The sequence below is a fragment of the Macadamia integrifolia genome, unplaced genomic scaffold (assembly GCF_013358625.1).
Source record: "Macadamia integrifolia cultivar HAES 741 unplaced genomic scaffold, SCU_Mint_v3 scaffold2139, whole genome shotgun sequence".
In the NCBI taxonomy this organism is placed as follows: domain Eukaryota; kingdom Viridiplantae; phylum Streptophyta; class Magnoliopsida; order Proteales; family Proteaceae; genus Macadamia; species Macadamia integrifolia.
In genome coordinates this window covers 12,625-30,667 of record NW_024868535.1, presented here as the reverse complement: position 1 = coordinate 30,667, position 18,043 = coordinate 12,625, and the positions used below count along the sequence as shown (strand labels likewise).

At 37.7% G+C, this 18,043-nt stretch overlaps 1 protein-coding gene across 2 annotated transcripts; it reads left to right on the top strand.

The window, feature by feature from the left end:
- The first annotated feature begins 1,877 nt into the window (after positions 1–1,877).
- On the top strand, positions 1,878–17,821 carry LOC122065886 (protein ROLLING AND ERECT LEAF 2-like). 2 transcript variants are annotated; one of them, XM_042629709.1, is made up of 6 exons: positions 1,878–2,034; positions 3,266–4,871; positions 5,572–5,643; positions 7,119–7,333; positions 15,900–16,123; positions 16,520–17,821. In XM_042629709.1, exons 2-6 carry the CDS (start codon positions 3,761–3,763, stop codon positions 17,211–17,213), a joined length of 2,316 nt encoding a protein of 771 aa, XP_042485643.1. In that variant the 5' UTR covers positions 1,878–2,034; positions 3,266–3,760; the 3' UTR covers positions 17,214–17,821. The 2 variants fall into 2 exon arrangements, with proteins under 2 accessions (XP_042485643.1, XP_042485642.1); XM_042629708.1 differs by lacking the exon at positions 1,878–2,034 and adding an exon at positions 2,096–2,465.
- The last annotated feature ends 222 nt before the right edge of the window (positions 17,822–18,043 follow it).

Genomic DNA, 18,043 nt, shown 5'->3' with positions numbered 1-18,043 from the left:
CCATTTCCATCTCCACTAGTATTAGGGCTTTAAATTTTCTTCCTCAGAGACCAGCGATGATCGGTGTCGTGCGACCTCGATGGAGTAGCGACCATCTCATATACTAGGGTTATTGAGATTTGCTTCCTCAGAGAGGCTAGCGGCCAACCTTTTGCGGGCAACCTCAACCAGGGATGATGGAAGAGCAACCTCGACAGACGAGCTACCAAAACTTCCTTCTGCTTGCTGTGAGAAAAAAAAGAAAAAAAGAAAGACCTAAAATAGGGTTAGGGGATTGGAAGGGAGTTTTGCAGAATTGGATCGGAGCAACGTGTGAAATGGGTCAAAGATCCTCAGCCGTTTGATCTCTCACGACCAAGTGTCATGACCAGCAACCTGGCCGCATCTTACCGCGGGAGATCCTCCCAGTAGAGGATAATTTTCCAGTTTAAGGGACCCCATTCTTCATAACATAACTCTGTTATCAAAAGTTCCATAGAGGTTGTGGTAAAATCCGAATTCATTATAGGCTAAATTCATTGAAGCGATATATTTTCGAAAGAAGAATTTCTTACAAACTGTCCCAACAAATCAGACCTCGTGGGCGTGGCATAACATACTTGTGGGGCGTAAGGTCATTGAGAATAGGATCTTATGGTAGATTGGAAATGGTGAATCAATTGAAACTGCGGCACAACCTTTGACTCCTCAAAACGTGGCCTCAGTGCTATAGAGCTTTTCTATTGGACCCCAAGTGTTTGCAGTGTCTTCTCCCTCTCATTTGAAAGAGGTCAGAATGGGAGGAGCGTTGGCCATTCATTTGGGCCTTTCCATAGCTCTTCAAGAGGATCTTCATTGCATCCTTGTCGAATCAGACTACTATGAAATCATCAGGATGATCTAAGACTCTTCATGCACCCTCCCTTTTTGATGTCGAACCAATCATTTAAGATATCATGTACATGTCTCAATGATTTGCAAATATTTGTTTTGTTTTGTTTTGTTCCTAGGGAGGCTAATATGATAGCACGTTCCCTAGCTTGTGAGCCTTGTCTTTGTTACCTGTGACAGACTACCCAAATTCCACTCCTTGACTTCATATTATGTCTGTAAATGAAGCCTAATGCTTAAATTCCACTCCTTGACTTCATACCATGTCGGTAAATGAAGCCTAATGCTTTCCATTCCAATAATAATCTATTTTACTAAGAAAAAAAAAAGTACCCAATTATCATTCCAAATGTGAATCTTTTCCCCGTTCCAACAAGTCACAATGAGCCAGCTGTATGAATATTTCTTCCTTTCATTATGTTCCTCCAGGCCCACGACGGGTTTGCTCCCATTGTTGCATTCATAAATTCATAGTACCGAAAGTAAATGGATTTGAGAAACTTGCCCATGGCGTATCCAACTTGATCCAAAGTTCCACGCCACCTTTGATTGCAAAGCTTTGTTGTGTATAGAAGGATCTCAAAACCCCAATCCCTCTTTTTCCTTCATTGGTGCCGTGAAATACAATGGATCTTCTGTTTTTTTTAACCATCTCCCTAAGAAATAAAATTCGCCATATGTAATTGATTATGCTGTGAGACAAGAAGTTTGAATTATTGACTAACATAATGAACCAACATAAGTAGCAAGTGAGAAAGCAACTGATCTCAACATTATCTCCTTACCTAATTGTGATAACAAAAGATGCCTCCACCCACTAAACTGGTGCCCCCACCTTATCTGTAATATCTTGGAATAACACCGCTTAGATAAAAAATTTTGTTGGAAAAAAATAATGAAAGGTTGGAGAGTACGAAAGCCCCACTTCCATTTTTAAACTTTTGGAAGAGTTCAGTCTTTATTTATTTTGTTTAAGAGGGCTCCACACTCCACTGTCAGTCCACAGCCAGTCCACACTCCACAGTCCACTAGCTGTCTTTGTTTCTATGCCTCTTCACCTCTTCACCTCTTCACCTCTTCTCGCGATTCTCTCACATGGGGTCGTCTCTGAATTCCACGGTTTTATCGGACGGTGATTGCTTCAATCACCAAACTCCAATTCAGGTTACTTCTCTATTATATTTATATGTACAAGTCCGTTTCTCAAAAAATCTGTTTTTACTTATTATGGATTTTAGAATTTAGATTCATTGGTTTGATGGACTTTCTGGGTCTTCCATTATTGGTGAATCTGAAGCTTTCAGTAAAGATGTTTATGTTGCAGTCGTTCTTTTTTTTTTTTTTTTTTTACTGAGATTTGAAGTTGGATTTTAATGGGCTCTAAGTTGAAGTCATTTTGGTTTAAATCAGTGATTAGGTGGGTGGTCTGAATTTTTGGAAGTACTTACATTCTCTGGTTGTCTCTGTCACGGTTTGATCGATTTATGCTAGTAGAGATAAGAATGTTGGAGTATTTGAGGAATTCTTAGAGGTGGGTTTTGTTCTTAGACGGGCTTTGGGATTATTGGACTTGTTTTGGATCCGGACTAATTGAGGTAAGCTTCTTGTGTATAAGCGGATTTTCATGCTTGATGGATGGGTGAATTTGGAAATTACGTTGTAATTGGAGCGATGATTCTTAGATTGCTTGTTTATTTTCTATTATATTCTAGTCTGGACCAGGAAGAAAGTTTTCTTTTCTCCGTCTCTCTCTTTTTTTTTTTTTGGATTGATCTTTAAAAGAAAAGATATAGAAATTGGGATAAGCTTTCTGGGCACTTCTTTATATTCTATACTTTCTGAAACGATCTTTTATGGTTGTTTGAGTAGAAGAACTTATTCCATATTTCTGAGTCTTGATTCCTGCATATCAACTTTTTTTCTTCACTGGGAATCGGTTATTTCATGCTGCCTTTCTGAGATTCATTTGTTTATCTTTTTGGGGATCTGGTTTAAGAATTAAGTTTTCATCTTTTAACTTTTCATCTTATTTTTTAGTAATGTTATTTATTTATGTTTTGGTGGATGGCGTAAAGCTGTAAAGTGATTTTGTTACCAAAGAAGACTATCCATTACATTACCTAAGTAAAGTTACTCTATGTAAAAGCCGATAATTTTTTTTTAATCAATATCTTTCTGTCTCTTCATTTTCTGTGATGACTTGAATTAGTTGATTTCATTTTTTTATTATTATTTTTTTTTTACCTCCAATGAAATCACGTTTCTCTAATGATTTCTGTTTTTTTGTATGCTTGTCACTTACCTCTGTTATTTTTATTACATTCTGTAAATTATTTTACAAGCAAGCATTGGCTTGGTTGGTGTTTGATTGATTTCTTCATTTTTGTCTTATCAGTTGCTGGATAAGTTAGAAAACATGATGGTTGAGCTTTCTGAGTGTGGTTTAGATTGGCATTTTTCCTTATATGGGTTGTGGAAATAAGGCAGAGCAACCAAAATTATTTGTATTATTGTATTATTCTCCTGAAAAATGTGTTATAGAGATGGAAGTCTTATTGTGCAAGGAAGAGAAGTGGGAAGTTTGGTGATGGCTGTAACCTAAATTTCAATCTGTCCTCTGTAATTTGGCTCAATAGAATTGGAACTTCATATCTTCACTTGATGGTTATGGGTTGTCATGGAAGTTTTATTTTGGGGGAAAGAAAAAGGTATGGATCAGCTGTTACTGTTCTCCAAATCGAATCTAACCATCGGCTTTACCCATTGTGGATTATCTAAGCATTGGAGAAATTGGTGTTCCAAGATTGGATAGAGGGGTCTCTGTTTCTTTCTGAATCAGTTGAGACTCTTTGTTTTTGGGAAGAGACCTAGTCCTAGCCCTGTCTTAGAAATGGGAGCCTCGAATTCTAAAATAGAAGAAGATAAGGCCCTGCAACTATGTCGTGAAAGGAAGAAATTTGTTAGACAAGCACTTGATGGGAGATGCTCACTAGCATCTGCTCATGTTACTTACATTCAATCATTGAAAAATACTGGAAATGCACTGCGAAAATTTGTTGAGCCTGAAGCTCAAATAGAGTCATCATTGTACACTTCCACCAGTGCAACACCTGAGCTACTTGCTTTAGCGGAAAAGTCCCTTTCCCAGTTCTCATACTCTTCACCATCTTTGTCACAGCGTGTAGATGCAGCTGAAACTCTGACTCCTCTGACTCCCCACTCTGGCCGATTTCATGTAAACTATATGAAAGCAATTGGTGGTTCTACAAGAACAGTTGAAGAGAGACCATTTCCAGTAACTGAAACGCTAAAGTTTTCCTCAAGTACCCCGCAAAATCTCATGCCTCGATCTGCTGAAAGGCCTGAAATGTCATCATTTCAAGATTCTTCCCTACCACCTGGGACTCCTTGGGATTATTTTGGCCTTTTCCATCCAATTGACAATCAATTCTCTACTCAAGATGGTAGGGGGTTGAACCATGATGGGTTGGACAATCATGATATTATAAGACGGCTTAGGGAAGAGGAGGGAATTCCTGAACTGGAGGATGATGAGCAGAAATCCACTTATACTGGAAAAAGAATGGAATCTGAGGAGTCTGAAGATGATGAATTTGATGAACCTTCTACAGATAATCTTGTTCGAAGTTTTGAAAACCACAATAGGGTATTGGATTCACATTTAAATAATAGCTCTCCAGCTATTCTATCAGCCAGGAGTATAGCTACAGAAGCTGAACTCTTGAATGGGGCAAAAGTTAAATCACCTGATTTGAAATCATCAAGGACCACAGCTTCTGTGGTTCCACTTCCCCTTGACGACAAGCAAACAGAAGAGAAAGAAGCTGGAAATGAAAGTAAGCTTACACCTAAGGACTTCCTTTCAAGCATAAAAGATGTTGAATTTCTATTCTTCAAAGCTTCAGAATCTGGAAAAGAAGTTCCCCGGATGCTTGAAGCAAATAAATTGTGTTTTCGTCCAATTTTCCCTGGGAAAGAAGGTGAGCCATCTTATCTCATTGTTTTCTTTATTTTCCTATTCCAGAGGAAGTTTTATTTTACACAAATTTTGTTTTTATTACAAAATGTTATTATCCACGAAAATAATTTAGAAGACAGTGAATGGTCGTGAAGCATAGTCTAAAAACTATGTCACTTCTCTTAGATCCACTTTCCATGTGTTGCACTTGTTGGGTTTTGGACAATCAGAAGTTGATGACCCCCTCCTTCAAAATACCTGCCAGAGGCTTAACCCCAAGACAGAAGTCCTAACAATCCTATGTGGTCTTTCATTGTTCTAGTTTTGCATGGGAAAGTTTTTGGGTTTGGTTCTTCAATTTGGTTGGTTCAAACACTGGGATAATGAATTATGGAATCTTGAATAGGGGAGTAAGCATATAGTTCTGGATGCCCGATACCAGATAATGCTTGACCTAGAGATCAGCACTTATAACAGTATAAAAAAGAAAGAGAGGAAAAGAAAGAAAAAAAGGGGGGGGGGGGGAGTGAACCCAAGAGGTCATGGTAGGTTCATAATAGTCTACTGTGAGTCTAGGCCCAAAAATTTATCTCTTAATAATGAAGGAAAATTACAAGTAAGGACAAGAAACCATAATTACAAATAAACCAAGACAGTAAGATATGATTGACTTAGATATATTATTTAACAAGATTCTAACAGCAAATCTTACTGTGTGGCAGGGAAGTCAAGGGCATCCATGTTTTTGAAGGACTGTTTTTCTTGTGGCAAAGACCCAACCCAAGTTCCTGAAGGCAAGACAGTAAACCTTTTATTATGTTACTTCTGATATTCTGTTCTTCATGCCACTGTTTTACTTTTGATATTCTTTCCATCTTTCTGCGTATCTTTCTGTCCATCATTTCTGTTATTTACTTGAATGCAGATTTTGTTGTTGGGCCAAGATGCAGGCACAACTCTGGAAAATTCGATATTGTTATTAAATTTGTATGAATTATGTAATCATTAAGATTATTTGACATTCTATATATACTTTAGTGGTAAAAGTTGTGTACAGAAAAATAATTGATACAACAGGAAAACATTGATTAAAGTTATCTACAGATCAGGTTTCAGTCCGTGATCTGAAATTGTTGTCTTGGTTTTAATCAATAGGATTTGGATTTATCTTGAATCAGATTTAACTTAAATAAGATTTCTAACTTGAAATTTGTTGCTTCCACTCCTGCTTCTTATATATATATATATATATATATATATATATCCAGAGGGTGATTCTATCAACACAGTAAAGGGCATGTAAATAGAATCTTTTGCTTTTAACCCTGTAAAATTCAAACACACACGCTAGGGAAAGAGTGTAAAGCTTTTCCGACAAAATGACAGTTAGGCAGTCCATTATCTGAAAGACCATATAGTAAATATATGGACATGCATTTTCCTGTGTTTTCAATGCAAGGATCTCCTGGGCCATTCTTGTACTGTTTATTCCATTTAATAAGTTCTTATCAGTTATCAATCAATACATGGGTGTCGATCAGTTGCTCCCATAGATACACTCCAACACTTAATAACCTGCAATAGTTTATTGAAGATAATAGCAACTACCATTAGTCCGCTTAGAAATGCCATTGTGGATTGTTCAAATGCTTTCTTACTTGGTTGGCCTGTCATTGTAGTTTGTACCACATTGATCCAGACCCCATGATATTCTAAGGAACCTCATGTTCTTGATTTCTCTAGTTCATATCTCTTTACCGCATTTCTAAAAATCAGAGACCAGATGAGAGAATTCCTTACTAAGGATAGTCCTTATAAACACATATTTTTAAAAAGTAACAGTAATGACAGCTTTAATTTGTAAATGATTAGAAATATCATTAAAATTGAATAGCTTCTATTTTTAATATTTTACAAAGCCATGCAAATTACATTTCCCTATCAAAATATTATTTTTCATTGAATATTAGTCGTTTTATGTATCATCAATTAAACATAGACTTATAAGACATATGTATATAAAGATATATCTGTTTTATTACTTTGACATGCATATTTAATGGCAGACCATGCTGACTACAATCCCAAACAGCTGAGACATGTTAAAGTACCCAGGTGTCAAACAATTGCAAACCGCAGTCACAGATTGAGAACTGTAGAAGAATCTTCTTATCTGTGAACTAACCTCATCATTGATTGGAAACATAGTAAGTTTGACCATTTCTTAAGATTTTGGTTGCTTGCTTACTCTTTGTTTGTATGTACTTAGAGCCTGCTGTGACAGCAGTCAAGTACTTAACTTGGCATAGGACGACATCATCCCATTCCTCATCATCCAGGAATCTTCTTGGATCAAGTTCGAAAGACAATATTGAAGACTTAAGCAGTAATCTGTTCAGTAATTTTTGCATGAATTCCGGCAGTCATGTCTCCACTTTAGATAGGCTATATGCATGGGAGAGGAAGCTTTATGATGAAGTCAAGGTAAAAAATTCGTTTTGATCACAGTGGTGTTAATTATAATTTTTCTGTTGAATATTGATTAAATATCTGTATATATTTGTCACTTTTGAGAATTTAATAGCATATGCCATAAACTTTTCTGGATGCTTGGGTGATAGTTTTCCAGAATCATTGGGGATTAGGTTCAGAACACAGTTGAAAACCAGAATCGAAGTGAAGAAAAAAAATTCCATATTTAAAAGAATAAGTAAAGATCTCATATGGGAATGAAATTCTGATTGAAGATCACTTTAATGGCTAAGAATAACTCCTAGTAAACTCATATAGGAATGAAATTCTGATTGAAGATCACTTTAATGGCCAAGAATAACTCCTCAAAATCTGATTGAAATCTGATGGTAAATTCTATTGGCAATAGGATTCTTGAGTTTACGATTTCAGCACAACCGTGAAATCAGAAACTTAAAGGTCCAATTTGATAGTCAACAAAAGAGCAGAAAAATTATCAGGTATCTTTAAGTCTGAAACAACAAATTTGAATTTGATCTTCAAAACAAGTAGTTCTGGGAAGCCAACTTGAAGTAGGACTGTATCAAAATCAAATTTTACAACCATTGGAATGTTTAGAATGAAGTCGATGGTCAATTCGGAAGCTTGATTAAAAAATTCTGATATAATAAATGAGAAAGAAAAAAATTTCATTAACTAGAATATGAATAAGAACTGAACAGGAAACCAGAAAATACTAGCTTGAATCAATGATAGATAGACTAGAAGAATGGAGGAATAGAAGAAACATATAGACGAAGCATCTCACGTGGAACTAGATTGGAATCTCACCAATCCTACTCTCATAGAAGCTATTCTGAATCATACAGAATATAGGTGGAAAAGCCAACTTTATTCATGAAATTCGTGTATAGGGCTGTAGCCCCTTACAAACTTATATAAAGGACTCAAAAACTAGACTCAAACTCAAAAAAACAATGGCCTAAACCAATCCTGAACTGATAAAGTAACATAAACTGATTAGAAAACTGAAATAATAAAGGAAACTGGCCCAAATAAGGACTTTACTTTTTTTTTTTTTTTTTTTGGGTGAATAAATAATTTAAATAACAGGGAAAAAATGGGGTGGGATATCCAAGACCCAAGGGCCAAAGAGGAAAGAGGGATACACCCCTAAAGGGAGGGAGGGAGGGAGGGAGGGGGGGGGATGGGGGAGACAGAATAAAAGGTGGAAGGCCCTGGGAAACAACAATAAGCTTGTTCCTTGGGGAATCAATAACAGAACGCGGCGGGATCGTGGCGAGCTTGGAGAAGACCTCAAAGTAGATGGCTTTTCAAATCTTATCAAAAGATCTAGAGTTGGAAGTCCATTTGTGAAGATTGTGCTCCATCCAAATATGGGTAATAGTGGCTCCAAATGCAAGCTTTTCAGCAATATCGTATATAGAGCTACTGGCAAAGGTCATGCTTAGGACTTTAACTAAACTAATAAAGTATATATCATATTTCTACTTCCTACCCATAATTTAGGCCCATTAAACAACACTTATTTAATTAGCCATAACCTGTCAATCTTTTTGCATGGTCCTTGCGCTCTTCCTTGCTTGGAATCTCTATGTAGCCGACTCCATTAGTTGGGATAAGGTTTTAGATATTGTTGTTGTAAAGTGGCCTATTATACACACACACACACACCCATGGTTTTAAGTATCTCCGATACCGATACGATACCCTCCAATACGTATCTTAAATTTAGCCGACCGATACGATACACATCAATACGATACATGAAATTTTTAAAATCCTTTCGTATCGATATATATCCTACAATACATACCGATATGCATCAATACACCACCAATACACGTCGATACGATACGATATGCCTCGATACGACTATGAAAATTATAAAATTGAGGTAAAATATACGTTTCGGTATGTATTGGTACGTATCGGTGAGTATCGGTATGTATCGATCGGTACGTATCGGTGAGTATCGGTATGTATCGATCGGTACGTATCGGTATATATTGGCACGTATCGGTGAGTATCGATATATATCAGTACGTATCGGTGAGTATCGATACGTATCGGTGAGTATCGGTCATATAATGGCCAAGATGGGTAATTTTTCAGAAAACACGATTTTTTGAATGGTTTTTGTTTCAAAGTTGCTGTCAGCCATATTTCTCTCTAACTAAAGTGGAAATCAAGGTTGGGAACAAGGATTTTATATTTATGAGACAACTACAAACCTTGAATTCTTAGTACGATACTCTCAATTTAGTGTTTATGCATAATACATGTTATCAATAGATTTTTTTAACAAATTCTTTATGCAAAAGTGTTTAAAAAAATGTTTCCTATCCATTTATGTGTGTATCTTTAGCGTATCTTAGTGTATCTCCGATACGATACGATACTCTCCGATACGTATCTTAATTTTGGCCGACCGATACGACGACCGATACCGATACTTTAATCCTTGCACACACCCCAAAAAAAGAAAAAAAAGCCCATCACATATATAAACTAACCCCAGGCCTATTTGTTAGAGTTTTTGTAGCAAGGGTAGTTTGGGCACTGGTTTTCTATCTTGTTGTCTTATGTTGTAATTTTACCTTTTACCTCCCTAGGGAGGTTTATGTAATTCTCACATCATGTTAGTGAATCAAATAGGGGAGAGGAATCTTTTCTCTCCCACTTTTGGTTACACTTTTCTTCCTCCTTTCTTCTCTTCTTTCCTCCTCTCATCTTTTTCTCTTCGCTTCTTACCTCTTAGCTTCTCCTCTCTTCTCTTGAATTGATCCTTGCACTAATTCCAAGTTTCCAACTTGGGATCAAAGCTTGGTTTGAGAGTCAACCAAGCTTCCACATCTCTTGTACCTCTTTTTGGAACCCCATAAAAGTAGAGGGTTCCAATAGAGGCTATACTATGTAAACAAAAACTCTTAGAAGTCTGTTGAAGTTCTCTCATCATCTAGAAGACCTAATGGAAGGAGTTTGAAGGGTGTGAAGACCATTTGAAGAAGCAAGAAGCCTCCTTATAGCTACCTCCAGACCCTTTCCCCTTTTCTGGTTTCTCCTTCATCGAGCATCATATGGGATTGGGGCTGGGATTGTTAGTCTCCTCGCAAGGGGTACCTTTCAAACCCTCATGCCCTTGGTTGCTAAAGAGGTGAAGTTTTGGAGCACAACTCATCCTCTAAGTTGCTAGGTACCGCCAGAATTCTGTTTTTCCCTAATTTCGTGGTCGAAATGACTTGTGTGTTGAGTTTGGCTGCTTTTAGTTGATGAGTTACATCATATGGGACTTATGTGTTGCCATGAAATGAAGTTTCATTGGCAAGGGTGGATGGGAATTGTTTTTCTTCTGGTTGTCTACTTGCTTTTTTTTTTTTTTTTTTTTTTTTGTGTATTGGGAAGAATTTTTTTAGGCTGAATGTACTCCCCATTTGGTTTGGTTGTTTGACCGACCTTCTAAATGTGTTTATACACCATGTTAGAAGTCATTGGACTTATGAAAGCTTCAACTGGTGGTTCGAGTGGTACCAACCCTATTCTAGTTGCATTTGATGATCCCAACACTTGGATATCCATTGTGAACTTGGCCAACACCAATTATTTGGATTGGTCACATTTGGTGAAGTTATTATCCCTATGGAGTCGGGGAAGTTTGGGTACATTACTGGTACTATGAACTCGTATATACAAAATGGGAGGCTAAGAACTCAACTTTTATGATTTGGTTTATTCTTTTTAATGAAGCCTGAGATTGGTAGGAGGTTTATGAGGAAGGAGACTGCCAAGGATATTTGGGACAGTGCCTCCAAGATCTTTGACCAAGTAGGTGACTCATCTAAGGTTTACCTACTCTTTCAAAAGGTGATCACAATGAAGCAGGGAGATAGGATTATCTCTAAGTATTATAACTCTGTCATTGGACTTTGGGAGGAGTATGATCACTATCGGGATCTTCAGCTGTCCATTCTTGGGGATGAAGCAAAGGTTTATGGGACTCTTGAAAAGGAGCATGTTTTGATTCTCCTTGGTGGATTGAACTCAGATTATAAGCCTATTCGGGTGCAAATATTGGGCCGGTTAGCTCTTTCATCTCTAGATGAAGTGTGCAGTTACTTACAAAGTGGGGTTGACCTGAAGAGTTACTATGGATACCTCACCATCATTGGAGAGATCTGCTCTTTCCTTTAGCTCCCATAGAGATTGGTGTATTCGAGGTAGAGGCCAAGGGCCACACCATGGAGATGCAAAAGATAGATTTTAATGTGTCCATTGTGGGAAACCCGAGCACACTAAGGACAGGTTTGGGGGTTTCATGGGCATCCCCCTAGACCTACATCTACTAGTATGCGTGGTGGCAAGAGAGGGGCAGGGCACACGTCATGGTTAACACTTAGCATTTGAAGCCCTCATCTGGACTGCAGACAGATCACAATCTTCTTACTAGGGAAGTCCTTACATCCTTTCGTCGGGTCATGTTACAGTTGGATTATTCCTCTTCATCTACCACGTGCTAGCTTCTTCTGCTTCAGCCTTGCAACTTTCTATATCAACACTTTCTACTGCCCCCTCTTAGGTCATTGACTCTGGAACCACTGATTACATGAATGGTATGTCTCAATGTTATAATTTATACTCTATTTGCTCTGGTAGGGATAAGGTTAGAGTTGTTGGTGGTTCATTTTCCTCCATTTCTAGTAAGGGTAATGTTCTGGTTGCCTCTTTTATTTCCTTTGATTTTGTTCTTCATGGTCCCAATTTTGCCACTAACCTATTATCTTTCAGTCACTTAACAAAATCCTTAAATTGTTGTATAAATTTATTTCCCTCATATTTTTCGAGATTTAGTGATGAAGAGGGTATATATATATATATATATATTTGGATGAATAAATAATTCATTACCAAGGAGAGAAGAATATACAAGGGGAAGAGGGGGGTAAAAACCAAGAAGGAGCCAACACAGAAGGTAGGTCAGAAGAGTAGATGACCCTAGGGAAAAGAAGATGGGATAGGATGCTCGAAGGATGCCAGGGATCCTTCCAGAGGGAGATAGAATGCCCATTTCCAATAGAATAGGAGATGGTAGTGAGGGCTATGGGCCTATGGTCGAGGATCTTTCTCCAAATCCATAAAGCATCCGAAGTGAAAGGGGCAATCCAAAGGGAGTTGTTTTTTAGCAAACCAGATAGGATCCAATCAACCCAAATGCTTTTGTGTTTGGAAACAATTTTCCAAATAAGCTTGAAAACACCAGCAAAGTTGGCATCCTTGATTCTCTTGATCCCAAGCCCGCCTTTGGATTTGGGGAGACAGACCTTCTCCCAACTGAGAGGCCTAAGGAATTTGGAAGAGTCAGAGCCCTTCCAAAGGAAGGAGCACATAAGCCTTTCGAAGGATTTAATCACAGAGGCAGGAAGGACAAAGTACCAGACCAATAGAGGTGCATGGACTGGAGGACCGATCTAATCAAGGTAAGGCGGCCAGCAAAGGAGAGGAGTTTGCCTTTCCAAAGTTGAAGCTTTTTCTTGAGCTTGTCTAGTATGGGGGCACATTGATGGGAAGAGAGATTGGAGGAGATGAGGGGGGACCCAGGTATTTGACAGGCAGAGAGCCCAGTGGGATTCCAGAGATCTTAGAGAGATTCACGAGTCAGAGGGGGTACACTGGAGAGAAAGTTATTGGATTTGATGAGATTGATGCTTAGACCCGAGTGGGACTTAAAGGATCGAAGAGTGGACATAATAGTGGAGATGGAAAGAGGGTCGGCTTTGGAGAAAATTATGATGTCATTGGCGAAAGCCAAGTGGGAGAGAAGGGATTTGCACTTGGGGATTGGAGAGATGAGGTGAAGGTCGGTGGCGGATTAGATGGAACTAGAGAGGACTTCCAAGGAAAGGGAGAAGAGCAGGGGGGATAGGGGCATCCTTGGCGGATGCCACGATCCGTTGGGAAATACCCAGCAAGACTCCATTTAACCAGGACAGAGAAGCAAGGGGTGGAAATGCATGTGTAGATCCAATGAACGAACGATGGCGGGAAGGACATCTGAAGCAAGACATTGGAAATAAAATCCCAGATGATCGTGTCAAAAGCTTTATGAATGTCAATTTTGAGGAGGACTGCCGGAGAGTGGGACTTGTGGTCAAAACTTCGAACAATCTCATGAAGAGGATTATTGGCAGTGGGTGTGAGGAGAAATGACTCTACCTTCTTAACCCCCGCACATCTTTTTTTTACCACATCCCAATCTTATGTGTGTGGTGTAGTGGCCATAACATTGTTGGCTCTGTAATGATTTGGCATCAACGCTTAGGCCATCCCTCTTTTGGTGTTATGAACAAACAATTGCATCATTTGTTTTCTTCTATTTCTACTTCCCATGTATTTCGGAGTGAACCTTGTTTATTTGCTAAACATTGTTGCTCTTCTTATCCTTGTCATGGTAATAGATCAATTGCTCATTTTTCCTATTACTAAACATTGTTGCTCTTCTCCACTATCTCTTTGTTTGGCTATCATTATATTGTATCCTTTGTTGATGATTGTTCTTGTACTACTTGGAGTTTTTTGATGAAACAGTGAGGTATACTATACTTTTAATAATTTTTATCAATTGATTTGGACTCAGTTTGATACTAGAATTAAGATTGTTTGTTTTGATAAAAAGGGGAGGGGGACCCCATTAGAATGGATAACCGAGTGAAAAAATCTCCACTGATTGGAAGTTGCTAGGTGTCTTCTATTTGGTATGCATGTCCATAAGACTTTTTGGTTTGATGCTCTTCTTACTGCTATTTTCTTAATCAATCATATGCCCACTAAACTACTTGGTTCCAAATCTCTTTTGGACATTTTATCTCCTCAAAACTCTACCTTTTTAATTCCCCCCCAAGGTTTTTGTGTGTTTTCTATGTTCATGTTAATAGGTCCTCTCGGACTAAACTTGAACCTAAGGCCCTCAAACGCCTCTTTCTTTGGTATTCTCACCCTACCAAAGGCCATGGTTTAAAGTATTGGTCCGTATTGATACGTATCAGCCGATACGATATGGACCAAGAAAAAACTATTTTAAAAAATAAAGTATATCCTAATGTATCAATACGATACGCACCGATACACAACTAATACACATCGATACACAGATACACAATCGATACACATTGATATGTACCGTTACATACCAATACTTAAGATACGTATCTACAGAACTCATTTCACTTTTGAAACAAAGCCTTTTTTTCTTTTTTCGCTGGTGGTAATTAGTTTCCAAAATTTGAAGCACAACTGCACAATCGATCTCACTGGTGGTACTTAGTTTCTAAAATTTGAAGCACAACTGCACAGTCGATCTCCCTTTCATTTCTTAGACTTGGGCTTTGAATTATTTATAGAAACGATTCAAAATCTACAATCAAATTGATGTTTGGAGGATTGAAGCATAAAAATTCATCTGTTGAAGCTATATATAGCACAAAATGAGTTGGAAAACTCAATTTTTTTAGCAGATGTTTGTTTTATTTCTTTTTTTTGCTATGATTGAGTGGCTTTAGGTAAAACAAACTAAAACATTGCATTAACATGAATTATTGTATCAGTTTGTTAACTGATTTTAAAATTTCTCAGAAATTCGACAATAAACTATCACTACATGTAAGAAACCTCATCTTTTATAACAATTTCAATTGAATGCACTTGTCTCTCAATACGGTGTTCTCCATTTTAGTTTTTATGCATGATACATCATACATATTATATATTGCTTATTTATACTTTTTTTTTTAAAATGCAAAAACGTATTTATATGTGTATGTTGTCCATTTATGTGTGTATCTTTAGCGTATCTAGGGTATCTCCGATACGATACGCTCCAAAAGTCTCTTAAAATTATCGACCGATACAACGACAGATACCGATACTTCAATCCTTGATCAGATCTGATTGATCCTGCACCAATACTGCATAGACCATTATATCTACAAATTTCATTTTGGTCACTGAACCCCATTGAAATTTACAGTTAAGCTGATGATATAAGGGGAAAATTTATCCAGATCTCTATTTGGACATGCAACTGAACCACAGACTAGACATGGGAACTTATCTAAGAATTGGACCATCCCCCTTGCTTAGACTTCTTTTGATTTATTGCACAACCACTGCCTGATTGATTGATCAAGTTGCGAGTTCCAAGTTGATAATACAATTCCAATATATTTGACTGATTAGTCAAGTTCATAGTTCATACTGCTAAAAGGTTTTATAGAAGCATATGATTAATAGATGTAATGAAACTATCTAAATAAAGTAGCAAGACAGGAGTTCTAAGTGTCTGAGCCAAGACATCGGTCATTTTAAAAGGTGTAGCATTCTCCTTTTGTCATTGGTAACCATCTACCAGATGTTGAACTATTTTAGCACATCAAGATCCTTCATAGAGTGACTCTTTTATACTACCAATTATTAAGATTCACCAAGTTTCTTCTTGTTGTAGTTGCTAAAACTTTCAATTCTTTTTACTAAAGGTTATTACACCTTTTGGAACTTCTGTTTTCAGGCTAGTGGGATAATCAGAAGGGAGTATGACACCAAGTGTAAACTGCTAAGACAGCTGGAGTCAAAGGGAGAAAATTCTCTTAGGGCTGATAAAACACGTGCAGTTGTCAAGGATCTGCATTCAAGAATTGGAGTTGCATTTCACAGGATTGACTCAATATCAAAGAGAATTGAGGAATTAAGGGACAAAGAGCTTCAACCACAACTCGAAGAATTGATTGAGGGGTATGACATGTTATTTCATTTTATATAACATGATAATATCTCTACACCTCAGATTACTTTATTGGCTTTAGTATTGCAGGGATATTTCACCTGATGATATATATCTAGAATCATCTTTCACCATGCCATTTTGATTTAGTTCAAGTTGACAAGAAAGTTATGCCTTGAACTTGGATCTCTGTACTTAGCATCCCCACTCTTTTATGTCTCTCCCCACTCTCTTAACATGCTAGCCATCATATCTATGTGATGAGCCAGTAACATAGACAAATAAAATACATTTGAATACCTAACCACTGACACACACAAAAAGATCTGTTAACAAAATTCTTGACTTGCCTTTTGATATGCTTTGGCTAATTGTAAATATGTTTCCTTTGTCAATGCTAAGTACAGGTTAAGTCGAATGTGGGAAATGATGTCTGAATGCCACAAGCTTCAGTTTCTCATCATCAGTATAGTATATGACAATGGCAGTGACAAACTGTCCTTGCAGTCAGAATCACATCGGCATGCTACCTCTCATCTGGAACATGAATTGAGCTATCTATCTTTAAGCTTCACAAAGTGGATTAATGCACAGAAATCATACGTGCGGGCTATAAATGGATGGCTCCACAAATGTGTATTTATTCAACGGAAAACTTCGAGGAGAAGAAGAATGCCTGATCCACCCTTGAGGGAACTAGGCCCTCCCATATATGTAACCTGTGGTCTATGGTTGGATAAACTTGAGGCCGTACCAGTGAAAGATGTGTCAGATTCTATAAAAGCGTTAGCAACAGAGACCACATGCTTCTTACCTCGCAAAGAGAAGAACCAAGGGAAGAGTTTTAATCGACCATTTTCATCAGCCTGCAATGCAGTTGGCAATGGTGAAGGAACGAGCAATGACCTGGGAGAGGAACCACCACAAGACTGGAATTCAGGGTTTGATCGTTTCAGATCGAGCTTAGTGGGTGTTCTTGATCAGTTCAATTGCTTTGCTGAATCATCAGTGAAGATGTATGTCGAGCTTCAACAGGCCATTCAAAAAGCTAAAAATGGTAATGAACAAAGTATGCGTAAGTCATATTCATTAGGTTGTTGATTGTTTTGACACAGAAAAAAGAAAACAAATAAAGGTAAGGAAGAGAAAAGATGGGGAGTGAGTGTTCAGTTGAAGCAGTTATTCTGCTTTGAAGTGTTTCAGATGGGAGTTATTATTTATCTCTAATATTTGTAAATTGGAGGAGTATTGGGCTGAGGATTCTTCATATGTTAATTATTTTAGTTGAGAATAAATAAACAAGAAAAAGTAGCCAGTGGATCTGTAGATGGGACACCCAGAAGTGAGGGAGGGGGGGGGGGGGGGGGTTGGTTTGTATGTTCCCTTTGAAAATAAATAAGAGTTTTGGAACTGAGTAAATCTGTATAGATTGAGAACATGAAGAGTCAGGTAGAGAATCCCCACATGTACAACCCATTCTGTAATAAACTGTCTATAATTTCATGCATCAGTGTATCCATTCAATTTATACTTTCTCTAATAATCTTTTGGTCAGATCCATGTTGCGAAACCCATTTAGTTGGGATAGGCTGAGTTGTGTATCCATTCATTGGCTCTTCATGCCTTTTGATATAGTTTGTTGACAACTTGTAATGGTGAAATAAGCAGTATTATGTTGTAACTATGATTGCAGTGTGATTTTATGAGCATATCTAGTAAGTTTTCTTCCCATCTTTGTTGGTTGTTGATTCACAATGAGCAGCAGTGGAGACTGATCCCGGGCACATCCATCTAAATCCTGTATCGCAGCTATACCAAATAAGCTGTTTTACTTTCATTTCTTGATCATGTTTTAAAACATCCACCGAGGTTCATGTGTGTCATAGATTTTAGTTTTCTTGTCCATAACAAGGTAAGTCATTTTCTTGAAA

What these genes read in the sequence shown, in the direction of transcription:
- LOC122065886 (XM_042629709.1), top strand. Translation starts at nt 3,761, where the DNA reads ATGGGAGCCTCGAATTCTAAAATAGAAGAAGATAAGGCCCTGCAACTA. An exon ending in CCCAACCCAAGTTCCTGAAG is followed by an intron (nt 5,644 to 7,118) that starts GCAAGACAGTAA and finishes GTATGTACTTAG; the next exon opens with AGCCTGCTGTGACAGCAGTC. An exon ending in AGCTTTATGATGAAGTCAAG is followed by an intron (nt 7,334 to 15,899) that starts GTAAAAAATTCG and finishes TTCTGTTTTCAG; the next exon opens with GCTAGTGGGATAATCAGAAG.